The 16,017-nt window shown below is 37.5% G+C and overlaps 1 protein-coding gene across 3 annotated transcripts in view; it reads right to left on the bottom strand.

Annotated features, from left to right (window-relative positions):
• The window catches only part of LOC107025950 (chloroplast envelope membrane protein), a 41,939-nt gene that overhangs the window by 17,867 nt on the left and 8,055 nt on the right, over window positions 1-16,017 (bottom strand). For all 3 annotated transcript variants that reach the window (XM_027918603.1, XM_015226758.2, XM_015226757.2), the window contains exon 3: window positions 5,484-5,657. In XM_027918603.1, coding sequence (XP_027774404.1) covers window positions 5,484-5,657 — 174 coding nt within the window. The remainder of the gene's footprint in view (window positions 1-5,483; window positions 5,658-16,017) is intronic.

Here is a 16,017-nt window from a genome sequence, read left to right as displayed (position 1 = left end):
TTAAGCTTCTCAACCAAAATGTAACCTGGTCTGCCATTCACAAAAAAGGACTCCCAACATTTTGTTACACTCTCTTTAAACCCACCATTTCTAACCATCATGTTTCAAATTAAGAAGTAAGACATCCTCCACTCTTCATCTCCACAGGTCAGAACAACAGCATTTGGAACCAAAAGCTATTTTGGGAAGACAACTATATTTGATTAGAGAAATTTTCCCTCCATTCTTCACAGTGGAAAATCTGTCAATCGTAAAGAAGCACAATTGTCCAAGTAAAGAATCCTTCAAAATGAAGGAGGATCCACCAACTCCAATTCTTCACTACAGAATGATAACTCTGCCATGGCACCAGTCAGTCAATGCAGTTTCCGATGTTACGTTGGAGGTGCGGGTGAAGGAGGATAAGACATAGGGCATGAAACGTGGTTCCTCTCTCGTTGATGTGGGTTGTTTGGAAAGACACAAAAATAGGAGAGTTTTTGAGGGGGTAGAATCGATTTCTTCTCATTTGAGTAGTCTCCTATCACTTATTTTCTTTTGGGGCACCCTTAAAGTTCCTTGTTTTATCGAAGATAAGGTGGAGTTTGTAGAGAATCATGTTTGAAAAAGCGCAAATAAAGCATGGGAAAAAACTCCAAAAGAAACTCCAGAATAAAGTTCCTTAGAGCTTTTTTGCGCTTTTCGCCTCGGTAACATTGTGCCTCTTGTGAATATCTCCAGAGCCATTTCAATCGGAGAGCCTTACTCTGTGGCTTGAGATTTCTAATGTCAAGCCCCCCTTGTTTTTTTTCCCCCAAAGCACTTTGTCCCATTTGACTAGATGAAGAACTGTTGAATCAGTTTCCTTATTTCCTTTTTAAAGAAAATCTCTCCTAACCTTGTCCAATCTCCGTATGATACCATCTGGGACTGGGAAGATGGACATCATGTAGGTGGGAAGAGCATCCAACACTAAATTTATAGGGAACAACATAGGATATTAACTAATTTGTGATAACCAGGCCACACTGCAAATTGTCTCAAATCTTGTGTGAAAGAACCAAGCACATCGTAAAATATCCTTTTCTTCATATGCATTGCCAGAAATTTTGCTAACTATACTAATCAGTTAGCAGGTGTCCATACAAATCACTTAGAGGGACAAGAACTGATTATATTTGTGGCAAGATAGGAATACAACATATACACTCCAGCTTCAGAGGAAGAGTTATGAATGAAAATATAGAAAGACTTGATCCCTATCACTGTGTTTATGTAATTAGTGAACATCTAAGAATACAAAATTATAGGTTTTCCTTTTTCTGAATTGCTTGCAAACACTATTTATACCCCTGCCTTTTGAAAGATTAAATATGGAATTCATTCCTAATCCTCTTTTTTTTAGAATTGGTAAACATTGTATTCTTCAGCATTAAGGATATGTTGGGGACCTTTAGAAAATCAGAAAAAAAAAAAAAAGCATAATACTAACAAGGATCCCAAGAATTCTAAGAGTTGATCGAAAAGTTGATCTGAATCCTCTAATCCTATCTCTTTACACCAAAAATATAGAGATAAAATGCAATTCCACTTAACCTTGTGAATGGAATTAAATACATCTGCAAAATTCCTACTATTCCTCTCCTTCCAACTGTCCAACAAATGCAATGTGGAACAAATTCCACCAGGTCTTTTGTCTCTTGCTAGCTCCTCTCCTGATCCAACAACTAAGTAAATCAGTTGTATGTTCGGGCATACTCCATTTCACTTCTGAATAATTGAGAAACATGGACCATATTTGTGCTGTGAAAGTACAATGTAAGAATAAGTGAGGTGACTGTTAGTTTCTCCTCTCTTCCCACATAAAGAGCACCACGGAATTATGATCTTCTTTTTCTTCCTCAAGACTTCATGTGTCAAGCATGCCTTTCTAATGACCAGCCAAGTAAAGCATTTAACTTTTGTTGGTGCTGCAGCCCTCCAGATATTTTTTCATGAACTCTGGTATCTGCTACTTTGCGAGTTGCACTCCTTTTTATATGCCCTGCCAACTGTGAAGATCCCATCCTTACTGTGTGACCATCTAACAACATCATTGTCAGTATTGGTGCCTGCAAAATCCCCCAGTTCCTCCAACAATTTGGCTACTCTATCTATTTCCAATCATTTAGAAGTCTTCTGAAATAGAGATCCCAATCTTGTACTGTATAGCAATCACTCATCATTGCCTCAGAATTGGTGCACAAAATAAATAGATCAGGAAACAAGTCTTTTAGGGGGGTTTGTTTGATCCATACATCCCACCAGAATCTAGTTCTCCTTCCATCCCCCACCTTGATATGTAAATTTGCTTCTAACTTGGGCCATAAGTTTCTAATAGCTTTCCAAACCCCCGCTCCATAAGCATCTGTGCTTATGTTACTACACCAAAATCCATCCACCCCATATTTACATTTAATCAAATCTTTCCACAAAGCTTACCTCACCTCTGTGTATCTCCACAACCATTTAATCAAAAGAGTATTGTTATGCTTCCTCAAATCCTAATGCCCAAGCCACCTTTATCTTTTCTATGCAAAACTGTCGCCACTTGACTATCAAAAGGAAACTTGTTATCCAATTTTTCATATGGTAAAGAAATCCCAATCTACCCAAGGGAGTAATATTATCGTGTAGAGGTTCCACAGCCCAAAATTACAGAAGGAATGGAGGCTTGAAATAAAAGACATAAAATACCATTTGCAATGTGACGATACTCTCAGTCAGCATATTTGAGTCCAAGTGTAAGGAAAAGAAAAACAGAGAGGATGTTGGATTATTGGTCTGTTTTCCCGCATCTGATTGAAAAAATGAAATTGAGCACACAATTTTTTTTTGTTGAACAGTATATTCTATTGATTCCAAAAATTATGTACAATGAAAGTTCAGGAGCAGACTATGACTATCCACTCCGCTACACAATGACTGAACACTTATTTCTACCTGCTCAAAACTAAACAATCTGGAGAGCATAACTCATGTGTCCTATGAAATTACTGAACTAGGAAAGAAAACCAGCTAAATTACAATGTATCATCACTAAAAGACAATGATTTGAGCAAACATTTCGAACCAATGCATGGCACTCCTTGAATTTATCAAATAACTCCAATTTTAACGCATTAAACAGAACTTTGTATAGTCTTCCATAAACAAAAAAGTAGTAAGGAAAAAGAATTAGAAGGTTGATAGCATCCATGTCGGTCTACTTGCACTAAAGTTGATGGACTTCAATGAGGAATGAAGAAGATGTTTATTGTGCAAGAAAAGTCAAGATTGACCCAAGGATTATAACAAGAAGTGGATCAAGTGCTACATATATTTCATGGTCCAAGTTCGAGTCCAAGGGCTGAAAGACTGGACAACATGAAGGCCAAGAGGAGAGCCCCAATGAAGCCCAATAGGAGCATAAATATTTCCTATTCTGAAAGTTTCCTAATTTAATGTTTCCTAGTTATTACTTCCATAGAAGTAGGACTCAAATCTCATTCTATTTGGGATATATTTCCCTATATATAGGGGTAGATTTTATTATTTTAATTAGACAAGACAAGACATGATTAATATTATTTGAGAGGTTTCTCTTCTTTACACCTTTGCGTGTGGTGACTGGATTTATCTTACAACCTTATAAGAACGATTCTCAAGAGATAAGATTAATTCTTAACTTGATATCTTTGGTTCTTATTCATAAATTAAAAAAGGTACTTAGTCTTACATTTATTTATTTTTTGAAAATGGTAATTGTTTCTATTTCTGCAGACCAGTACATAGGTTGTACTGAACGCTTATTTACATAAGGAAACCCTAATAATATCGACCTATCCCTATAATGAGTCTAAGACATCAATGATAGAGACGGTATCATTAGAGTAAATTTGATTACACCAAAAACACAGTTAAAATGCAATTCAGTTTTACTTGTTGCATACTACTCTCCCTATTCTCAAAAACTCAAAGCTTCCTCTCTTTCCATATTGTCCACCAAATAGTGGCAGGGACAATTCTCCAGTTCTGTTTTTTGCTTGTGTCCCTGCTTCTTCCCAGCTAAATAGAGCTAAATAGAGCCTCTGAAATTCTCCCAGGCATGGACCAGGAGATGCTTTTACGTCTCAGGAACAGATTCCACAACTGGCCAGTGACTTCGCATTGGATAAACAAATGATCGACTGTTTCTGCAGTTTTCCCACAGAAAAAACATCAGAGCAAAGTGTAATTCCCCTCTTCATTGAATTCTCCTGTGTCAATACTGCTTCTTTAGCCAATAACCACACTATTGTCTCTAATTTCTTTGAATAGGGGTCTAAGATCACTCTTTGATCTAAGTTTTTGAATTGGCTCTATCAGTATTTAATTCACTAACTTTTGACTACTAAGATCAATTAGGGCTTAGCACATTTTTTTGAATTTGGGGATTTTATTCTCAAATTTTGCATATCTTTCAATTCCTGTCTTTAATCTATTTATTTTTGCTTCTGCAATAGTTTCTTGGTTATTCAAGACTTCAAGTAACCTGATTCTTATCAAAGGTGTCTGCCAAACATCAGAATAGATCAAATGAATGAAACACTAGCAATATCATTAGAAGACTGAAAAGATAGTCTGGATTGTTTGCCAAATTGATAGACCTTAAAAATATTATTTGAAAAAGCAGAACTGCAAGAAATTATCCTTTATTATTATTATCAATATGATAACTTGCAAGTGTTCCCTACTAAATGGTTGTGCGGATGTAATGAAGAGGTGTTGCTAGATAATGCAAGAGGAGATGAGTTCTTGGCAATAAGAAGAGAAAAGAGAGCATCCGAGTATCTGCAGTGGCGCAACACTTGATTTATCTTCTAGCACTTGACCAAAATAACCATTATCAGTAAATTTAATACTGAGGATCATTATTCCAAGTGAAGAGGGTAGTTCTATGGGAGAACCTCCCTTTGAGGATAGAATAATTTTGAGGATTACAGAGGTACAAAAAGAAGTGAAGGCATTTCAGTAGAGGAGGAAGAAGAAGGATATACCATTGGTTCTGAATCAAGCTGAAAAGAACAAAATAAAAGTGCTCTCAAGCAAATAAATTGAATTATGCATGTATTCACATGAATCGTCCGAGTCAGTTAGTACAATAAAAATAAATATATTGTAAAATACAAATATAGTCTATTAATGCATTTATCAGCTCAAACAAGAGAACGGACAAAGTGGTAGATGTCTTCTGCAGACCCCTTTTTCCCCTTTTTACACAAGGATTAGGTTGTTCAAGACAAGATTATCCAATGTGAGTGCAAAAACTTGTTTTCCTTCAAAAATCAGTTGCTTCCTTCATACCAACTCTTTTAACATCAGGCGGATAAGTGGGTAAAGAAAGGAAAGGACGACAAGTATTTGAATACAAGGTGTGAACTAAATTTCTCAGAACACTTCAGATTAACATAACAAGAACGGGCATCAGCTGTGGTAAAACTTACGCTTTGTGTCGTAGCTCCAGATGCAGCTCCTTTTCAGACAAAGGTGGAGATTTACCAATCTCAACCTCAAGGCGGTAGCGTGCCTGCTCAGCCTTCAATTCCTTAACCATTTCAAGCTTTTGGTTTCTTCTGACATCAAGCATCTGTGCTGCTAAAGGTACAGTCTTAACATATCTGACCATGACAAATAAGACAGTCAACACAAAGCTTAAATGGGTGTTCCATTCACACTAGCAACCATCAGCAGGAAATGTACCTGAATAGGAAATAAGCAAGCAAGAGGTGTAATATTTCCTTTAGAACAATATTGTTGTATTGTTTTTACTCATCCAAAAAGTAATATGTTCTCAAAAATTTAGAAGTCAGCGATGGTAGTGCAGGGATGTATGTTCACAATATCAAGAAATAAGCTCAAATACCTGTATTACTAGTCTACTGTCCATGAAGAATTTGTCGCACTATGACGCAGAAACAAGGAAGAAAAAATTTCAAGTAGTTTTAATTAGGAAAATGACACTTGAGTAGGCTTCGAACCATTGGAACAAGTAATAGGTGAAGTCAAGCAAACCTCTCTTTTCTGGGGATAATGATGGAGTAAGCAAAGCATACACCAAAAGCTCATAAGAAAGAGCATCAGGGAATTCATCAGGCTGTCTGAATGAGAATTACAAACTTAATAGAACACCTCAATCCCAAACAAGTTCATCTCAGAAAAATCTAATAATAGTAGAAACTATAATAATAAAATATTTAAAAGGATTGTTTGCTCTCAGGCACCTTTTTCGAGGCTTTTTCCTAAAGTCCCTTCTGGGCTTTGGGATCCAGACTCCAGTGAACTTATTTCACCGGAAAAGTGTTTTTTTTTTTGAGAAGGTGACATTGTGTATATTCATTGAAACCAGTGCTTGGGTTGCACTAAACCATATTTACAGCTTGTCAAAAAGTAGAAAACTGAATCTGAATCCTAACAGGAACCTAGGATATCTATAATGGATTCAGTGTCCTCTAAATACATTTGCTTGCACCAGAAACAAAAGCCTGATACAATTTAGTTTGATCTTTTGAAGATCACAACTCTTGCTCTCAAAACATTTAGCATTTCTGTCTTTCTAAATAGTCCACCAGATACAGGACAATCTTCCATCTATCTCTATCTGCAGCTCCCACCCCTACTTCTCCCCAACTGTATAAAAGATGTGTGATTCCGTTAGGCATAGCCCAAGCAAAACCCCTGAGCCTAATGAAAAATCCTCCATAGCTGGGATGTTATTCTGCACTGGAGAAACAGTTGATTGACTGTCTCAACCTCTTCCCCACATAAATAGCATCTAGAACACATGGAGAACTTCCTTTTCTTGAGATTTTCATGTGTTAAAATTGCTTCTCTTGCCAGAAGCCAAGTGAAACATGACACCTTGAAAGGGATTTTAGGTTTCCGAATCTGCTTCCAAGGCCAAAGGGAAGGTTGTTGTCCATCTTGATTTAGCAACTTATATGCAGAGTTTACCTTGAATGTGATTTTGTTATTTCTTCTCTACCATAATCTATCATGTTCATCCCTTGTTCCTGTAAAAGTTTCCAGCCTTCCAAAAAAATCAGTCACGGTCTTGATTTCCCAATGATTGAAATTCCTTCTAAACTGGAAATTCCATCCATGCTGTGTCCAAATCTCAGCTACACTCACTTATTTATTCACTGCCAAGTCATGCATCTCTGGAAAGATACTTTTTCAATCTAAAGTTGCCCAACCATTTATCCTCCCAAAATGAAGTCTTGATGTCATTTCCTACACTGTTGGTCGTATTGATCTTCAAGAGAGGCCACAAGATTCAGATGGATTCCATAGGCTTACCCCATATGGTGTAAGGACCTCCTTTGTCATCCACTTGTTTTCCTCTTCATATTTTGCTTGAATTACTTTTCCCCAATATGGTTGAGGCTCTTGAGAATACCTCCATAATCACTTTAGTCTAAGGGCTTTACTATGCTTTTTCAAATTCCTTACTCCAAGACCCCATGTTTCAAACCCCCCGAGAACCTTGTTCCACTGGAATATTACTTTCTTCTCTTCTCTTTTCACTTCTCTCAATCTCCTTCCACTTTCTTTACCTCTACCATCCTGTTCCACTTGAAAGGATGGACAATAGGATCTACTTTCGTTCAGGGGGGAAGTCCTATGACATCACTGAAGCAAAGGTTAGAGAAGAGGTCTAGTACAACTGAGTGGAAAGTGGAAGATACTACATAAGGATGATGTTGAACAGAGGCTTTCTCCTCTGGATTTACAAGAGATTTTACGAAGCATCAGAAGTGAAAGGGAATTCTTTTAAAACATGGAAATGCAAATATTATTTCACAAATATATTTCTTTCTCCGAAATTCCAACAAGTATGGAAGGTTTCTATCTTTGATTACAGTTAAGGGGGCAGACAGGGCAATTATTAGTATTCCAGAAAACGCTTTTACTGATTGGTGGAGAAAACTTGCGGACAAAAATCAATGCCTTCATTAAAAGAGATACATCTACCAAAAAAGAATCTTATCTTATCTTATATACATATAAAAGAGAATCCTAGGCCAACCTACGTGGCACCCTTAGAATTCATGAATTTACTTTTATGTTTTCTTCGTACTTTTAGTTTTTTTTACCTCTATTTTGTTTTTACCTTTAAGCCCGCTTATTCAACTCTAGTGTGTCCCTTCAGACTGTTGTGTTTCTCCAATTGCGTCTTGATAAGGCACGTATCTTCCGTACTTATTCAAGGAGGAAGAAGCAAAGAAAGATAGGAGAAGATATTGATTTATTGATTTGCATCTTCTCAAATTACTGGAGATTTCCACCCATGGAGCAATGAGCAGTTTCTTACCGTTATTAGAAGTCATTTGGCAGTTTCTTATGGTTACTAGAAGTTATCTATCCTTATCATAAATAGTTATAAAGTGCTTATCAATTATGTATTATATAATAAGAGATCTAGTAAATAAGTAGACAGATGGTAATATATCTTTTAAATGCAGAAAAGGTTGTTTTAAGAGATACGAGATACTTGTCTCTCTTTGTATTTTCTATTGTTCTTCGAGATACGAGATACGAGATACTTGCGTCTCTTTTTGTATTTTTGTTGTTTTTATTCAGTATAAAACCTCGGTTTCTATCATTGGTATCAGAGTAGTCAGATCTCTCATGGTTAGCACACGAACCAACGCTTCCCACAGCGAACCTATCATGACGACTCCTGATCAGATTGGCCAGCAATTAACCACTATAGCAGCGAAATTGGGAGCCATTGACGCTTTGGCTGCTGATGTGGCTGCATTAAAAGCACAAAACATGCTAAATCAACATGGAAAATCACAAGTTTTACTGGAAGAGGGTGAGGTTGATAGAACTTGGATCAAGAAACTTATCGACGTTCGCACACAAAGATGGAATTTCCTAAAGTATGAAGGAGGAGATCTTCGAGGTTGGATTTTGAAAGCAGAGAAGTATTTTCAAAATTATCAAACACCTAATGATTGCAAGGTTGATGTGGCTTCAATGTATTTGGAAAGAGATGTATTGGATCTTTTTGCTTGGATCAACAGTGGAAGAACAACTTATTACTGGGATGAGTTGGTGAAAGTTATACAGGAAAATTATGGACCTGTTGAATTTCAATATCCAAATGAACATTTGTGTAGTATCCCAACAGACTGGATCAGTTTTCGAGTATAGGCAGGAATTTGCAAAACGGGCCGCCCGTGTGCAAACTTGGCCAAAACATTGTATGCTTGGAGTTTTCCTTAGCGGACTCAAAGAAGACCTTCGTGTGGATGTTAGGATTCATAAGCCTCGATCTACGTATAAGGCGATGAGTTTGGCCTTAGAATATGAAGGAAAACATGGACTAAATCAATCCAGTAAGGTGTCTGCTTGGCCTTCTGTATCAAGACCTTCATCAATTAGGACTTCCTCTCCAACGACTCGAGAATCCTTTAATTTCCAATCATCCCGCCAACTAGTTACACGGCGTTTTCAACAGTCATCTCTTCCAAACACTCGCTATTGAATTTTGAACAACAAATTCGGCGAGAAAAAGGCCTATGCTATTGTTATGGAGACAAGTTTACCCCTGGCCATCGCTGCAAACCTGGGACTTTTGCACAATTGGAGTTAGTGCAAGAGGAAAACCATGTGCAAAGTGTTGACGGTAATAAGAATGAAGACATACCCCCTACTGATTTGGAGAAAACCTCTTTTCATGCAATTTTGGGCAAACAATCTGCTTCAACTTTGAAACTTCAAGGCACACTTTGCGCGCATAAAGTGTTGATGTTGGTAGATAGTGGTTCAACACATAATTTTGTAGCAAAAGAAATTGTAACGGAACTTGGGTTGGCAGTCAAATATGTCCCTACTTTTGGTGTCCAGATAGGCAATGGTGAAATTATCAAATGCAACAAAGTTTGTCATGACCTGTCAGCACAGGTTTCTAACTTGGTCATAAAACACATTTTTCCCTTTTTCCTTTAGTGGCACAGACATGGTGTTGGGTATACAATGGCTAGCATCCTTGAACACAAATAAAAGCCAATTGGAACGAGATGTTCCTAATTTTCCAATTGAATGAGAAAACTTATAAACTGCAAGGTGTTCCACAGAAAACACTCGCACCAGCATCTTTCCAAGCAGACCTTAAAGAACAGATGTTGCCTAGAGATGCAATGTTAAACCTTATGAAGGCAAATTATAAGCACATAGACCTCTCTTCTAATGTTGGTGATGCTTCTGTTTTACGTCTTCAGCCATATGGCCAAAAATCTTGGTCAGTTACAAAGTTTCCAGATTTTTGACTTGAGGACAAGTCGTCTTTCCATGAGGGTGTACTGATAAGGCACGAATCTTCCATACTTATTTAAGGACGAAGAAGCGAAGAAAGATAGGAGAAGATACTGATTTGCATCTTCTCAAATTACTGGAGGTTTCACCCATGGAGCAATGAGCAGTTTCTTACCGTTATTAGGAGTTATTTGGCAGTTTCTTATGGTTACTAGAAGTTACTCTTAAATAGTTATAAAGTAGTTATCAATTATGTATTATATAATAAGAGATCTAGTAAATAAGTAGAAAGATGGTAATATATTATTTAAATGCAGAAAAGGTTGTTCTAAGAGATATGAGATACTTGTCTCTCTTTGTAAGATGGTATATATTATTTAAATGCAGAAAAGGTTGTTCTAAGAGATACGAGATACTTGTCTCTCTTTGTATTTTCTATTGTTCTTCGAGAAACGAGATACTTGTGTCTCTTTTTGTATTTTCTGTTGTTTTTATTCTGTATAAAACCTCGGTTTCTATCACGTCTCTTCAGGAACTACCTATAAAACTAGAAAATCCATATCCGTTGTTGTATCTTCTTCTCCATGATAAATTTCATCCCTGTGGGACTTCGTCAATTCCTTAGAAGTCTAATTTTGGATCTTCACAAAAAAAATTGAAACAAAACTATGACTTTCTTGTACTTTTTTCCTCCATTCAACATGTCAAAAGAAAGACTATTTCAACTTGTCAATTCAAAAACCACTAATCACAACCATGAGCTGGGTAATTTGTTTTTGAGAGAAGGGTAATTGTGTATTCACAAAAGTCTTATTATCAATTAATGATGAGCATTGGTCACTTACAATCTCATCAGAGCATATCAATTTAGGGAGGTCACAAATTGCCTATGAAATCAACAAAAAGTTTTATATCCCCCTCATATCTTGTTTACACCAAAAATACAAAAGGCTAAGGCCATTCATTCTAATTCTCTCAATATTTTAGTTCTATCCTTAAAACATCTAGCATTTTTTTCTTTCCATTAAGTCCACCAATTGCAAGTTGGGATTAACTCCCACCATTCTTCGGTAGAGTGTCTTCTTCCTATCTCCTTTCAGCTGTCTAGCAGTGTTATCAAAGGCGCGCTTAAGCCCTGAAGCGAGGCTCAAAACATGTTGAGCGCTTCGCCTCGCTTTATGTGCGCTTCAGTGTCGTCATCAAGATTCTAAGGCAAATTTTTCCTTGCCAATGAGCCTCTTATGAAGAAGTGACACTAAACAATTGATATTTCATTACATTATTAATTTTTTTTCAATTTCTTTGGTCATAAATGTGTCATTCATGTTTATAATTATTAATCTTGGACTAAACATATATATTTGTATTATATTCTCTCTTTGCGCCTTTTTTCATTAAAGCACACGCTTTATTTGCGCTTAAAGCCCCCATGGACCTTAGAACTTTTTTGTGCTTTTGCTTTTGATAACACTGATGTCTAGTAGGCCCTTAGTGGTCCGTGGAATAACCCAACACACACCAAGGATGAAAAAAAACATGTTCGATAGGTCGGTAGCAACTACGTTGCAGTAGAGGAACTAATGTCCATTGACTTCACCATCTTGATCACACATAAAGCACTTTGAGCAAAGTTGTCTTCCTTTTTTCTAAAGCACTTTATGTGTTAAGCATGCCCATCTACACACTAACCAAGCAAAACATGAGACCTTAGAGCTATTTTTATCTTCCAGATAAGTTTCCAAGGCCAAATTCTATTTTGTCTTTGACCAGCATTACTACTACAGTAACAAGACTTCACTGTGAACACTCCTTTCCTTTGTGATCTCCACAGAGGCTTACCAGGCTTAATGGAAGTGCCTGGAAAGGCATTTAGGATCCAAAATAGAGTAGTGATTCTCGCTATCTCCTGATCATTAAGGGCTCTTCTAAACAAGAAATTCCATCCCTGAGGGCTCCACATTTGAATAATTATGTCCTTGTTCTGCTGGCTGAGCATAAAAATGTATGGAAATAATGTTGCTAGCCATTTTTCCCCAATTCATAGATCATTCCAGAAGTTATCCAGTCATTTCCCACCTTAAGTGAGATGTTACCTTTGAATTATGGTCATAGTCTCTTGATGGTCTTCCAAACACTAGACCCAAATGTTCTCATAAACTCCTCAATAGACCAATGGCTTTGCAAAATCTCTACAACCATTTCCATAGAAGACAGGAATTCTAAAGGCTTAGCTTTTTTATACTCGGTCCCCCATGCTTCCTGCTAAGTGTTACAATGTCCCACTTGACTAGCTTGTAACCTCTATTTTCTCTGTTTCCATTCCAAAGAAAAGATCTTCTAAGTTTGTTGATCTTTCTCACAATGCTCTTTGGAATAGAAAAATGACTCATTATATAGGATGGGAGTGCATTCGGGACTAACTTGACCAAGGTCAATCACCCTCCCAAAGAGAGGTATTGACCTTTCCAGCTTGCTAGTTTCCTGTCACATCTCTCCAGTACATTCCACACTTTTATGTCCTTGTTTTGTGCTCCCAACAGGCATATCCAAGTACTTTGTAGGTAGAGTTTCTATTTGGCAACCAAGGTTGCCAGCTAACAGTTCCATGTTGCTTACTTGGTTAATTGGGTAGAGGAAACTCTTTTGCCATTTAACATGGAGCCCAAAATCAAAGATTCATAGAGTCATTGTCCTACTCCCCTACATCTGAGCTTTAAAACTAATTTAACCCTCCATTGACATTTTGCTCTCATGATCATGTGATTGAGACCTTCCATGGCTAGATTTATAGAAAGGGTGAGAGATGGTCCCCTTGTCTTAGCCCCATTAGAGACGGGAAGAAACCTTCAGAATTTCCATTTATAATTAGTGAAAACTTAACAGTGGATATGTAGAATCTTATCCAGTTAAGCCACTTCCACCCAAATCCCATGTCCTTCAAAATCATAAGCAGAAAAGACCAATTGATATAATCATATATCTTTTCTGTATCCGGCTTGCATAAGATTCCAACCTTCTTTTGTTTAACTCTGGAGTCCACCAATTCATTAGCAATAAGTGAAGCATCCATAATTTGCCTTCCTTTTAGGAAGTCATTTGGTGTACATCAACCAGTTTCCCATTACTGTCTTAAACCTCTTAGCGATCAGTTCGGAAATAATCTTATACATTCCCCCTATTAAGCTAATAGATCTGATATCTTTAATTCCTCTACTTTAGCTTTTTTAGGAATCAATGCTATGAAAGTGGCATTGAAAGATTTTTCAAAAATTTTCTTTTGGTGAAAGTTATGAATTGTCAACATAGATCTTCCTTTAATGTTACCCAGCATGATTTGAAGAAACTCATTCTGAAGCCACCTGGGCCTGGAGCTGTCTCCATCACAGTGTTTTAAGCATTTCAGGACCTCTTCAATGCCACAGTAAAAGGTCTCTGCATCCAAGTTTGTTCCTCCTATTTATAGTTGGGCAATCTAGGAGGTCAAATCTAGGTCTCTAGTTCTCAGGTTCAGTGTAAATTTCCTATAGAAATCATTCATAGTGTTTACGATTTCCATAGGATCTTCTACAATTTCTCCTTTGTCTATCAGACTATCAACGGTGTTGGTCCTCCTGTCTGATGTTATCATTCTTTAAGAAAACCTTGTGTTATAGTCCCCTTGTTTCAGCCATAATACTCTGGATTTCTATCTCCACTTTGATTCTTCATATTTTGCCACTTCTTCCAACTCCACTACTATGGTGGCTCTTACCATCATTTCATCTTCAGTCAAATCTCTTGTTCCCTGTAACTCATCAATTTCAGCCAATTCAAGTAAACTATTATTCTTATTTACTAGCTTCCCAAAATTTGCTTTACTCCATTCTTTAAGTTTTTCCTTTAAGCATTTTTAGTTTAATTGAGTTTGTAGTCTGGGCATCCTTCCTCCAAGAATTCATTTCCACCATGCTTGTTCAAATCAGTGAAGCCTTTAACCTTGAAGCACTAGTTCTCGAACTTGAATTTGACCTTTTCTTCTCCGGTTTCCACATTCTAATACGATAGGGCAATGGTGAGAGAGCACTCTAGGTAGCAACTTTTGCTTGATATTTTTGAATTCTTCTTCCCATTGCAGAGAGAATAATCTATCTAGCCTAGCTGCACTTGGATGATTAATGACCTCTGAACCAAGAAAAGATTCCACCATGTAGATGGGGTTCATGTAATTCCATCTCTTGTATCCACGTTGAGAAGTCAGACATAACAAAAGAAATTTTGTTACATCCTTTTCTTTCTTTCATAGTATTGTTGGTGTTTAAGTCTCCACAGATGACCCAAGGACCATCACAAATGGTTCCAACTGCAGCAAGTTCCTCCACGCAAAGTAACTTCTCATTCCTTCGGTATGGAGAGCATACACTCCAGTAAGGTACCAGGTATAGATGTTATGAGCTGATACTGTAACACCTTGAAAATCCAAGACTCATTGTAAAGCCTAACATAGGTGTCATAAAGTCTAAACATTGTTTCTAAGTCCATTTTTAATGAATATAGGTCATTTAGGAGGTTTAAGAACCAAAACGTCCAAAACATTCGGGAAGTTGGTTCAAAGGGATTTAGCCTTTTTGACTAACTTTTAGGAGTCAAAAATGTACGAAAATTGGTGAAAAGGTAACTAATGGGTGTTTGAGTTGTTCCATGGTTGAAACGTTCGGGTACGACTCCCCAAGGACCAACCAAGGGCCCTTGAGGAGGACCCCTGTAGTTTGATGCAGCACTGCCTGGCAGTGTGCATCGACGGGACAGAAGACGGCCCGTGTGTGGATCGACGGGGCGTCGATGCCACCGTCGTCCCATACTTAGGCTGGTGGAGAAGGTCCCTTCCCCTGCACATTCTCTGGACTCCTCGACGGAGTGCAAAGGTGCAGGCTACGGTCCGTGTGTGGACCGACGGGGCGTCGATGCCACTGTCGTCCCACACTTAGACAAATTGAAGGAAGCCCTCGCCTGCAAAGTCTCTGACCGAGACGACAGAGTGCAGGACGGAGGGGGGTTGTCCATCGACTCACAGACGGACCGTCGATCGGGGTCTCTTCTGTGAGGGTCGAGTTTCACTGTTTAATTATGATTTCATTTAATTAATTAAGTGTTTTGGGGGGTAGTTGGGGATTAAAGGGAGACTAATTAAGTTGATTAAGTCCTACTGTAAGTACCCTCGACCCTCATTAACCTAAAGACAACTCTCAAAATAAACTCTCTTCCTTCTCTCTTATTTCTCTCTCTACATAAACTCACCATTGAAGGCTAGCAAGAACTAGGGTTTGGGGGTCGGAAAGGGACGAATTCACAATCAAATTGTTGAGAAATCATTAAGGTATGGGTTCTATTCACCTTAGAGATTCTTTCCTAAAAGGGTTCCTTCAAAATAGATTTCAAAAAGTTGAGTTTTCTTATGGATCTCATTCAATTACGAAATTGAAGTTATGAATTGAGTTGTTAATGAATTCTTAGGGTTACATTGAGTAGATTAACATGTAATTCAACTTGTTTATGGTAATTGTTGATGGTTTGGTCTAAATTGAATAGTATGATCCTCTATCCCTAACCCTAGGTAGTGATGTTGACCTATATTGAATTCGGATCATTCAATTGAGTTAGTTGTTGATTTGGTTACTATCCTCTGGTGCTATTATGATTAAATTAAGATGAATTATAGGCCTATCATGCTAGTTCTTG

Source organism: Solanum pennellii, chromosome 7 (assembly GCF_001406875.1).
Source record: "Solanum pennellii chromosome 7, SPENNV200".
Lineage (NCBI taxonomy): Eukaryota > Viridiplantae > Streptophyta > Magnoliopsida > Solanales > Solanaceae > Solanum > Solanum pennellii.
The sequence above is the reverse complement of the archived record's forward strand: the minus strand, read 5'-3'. Positions and strand labels throughout refer to the sequence as shown.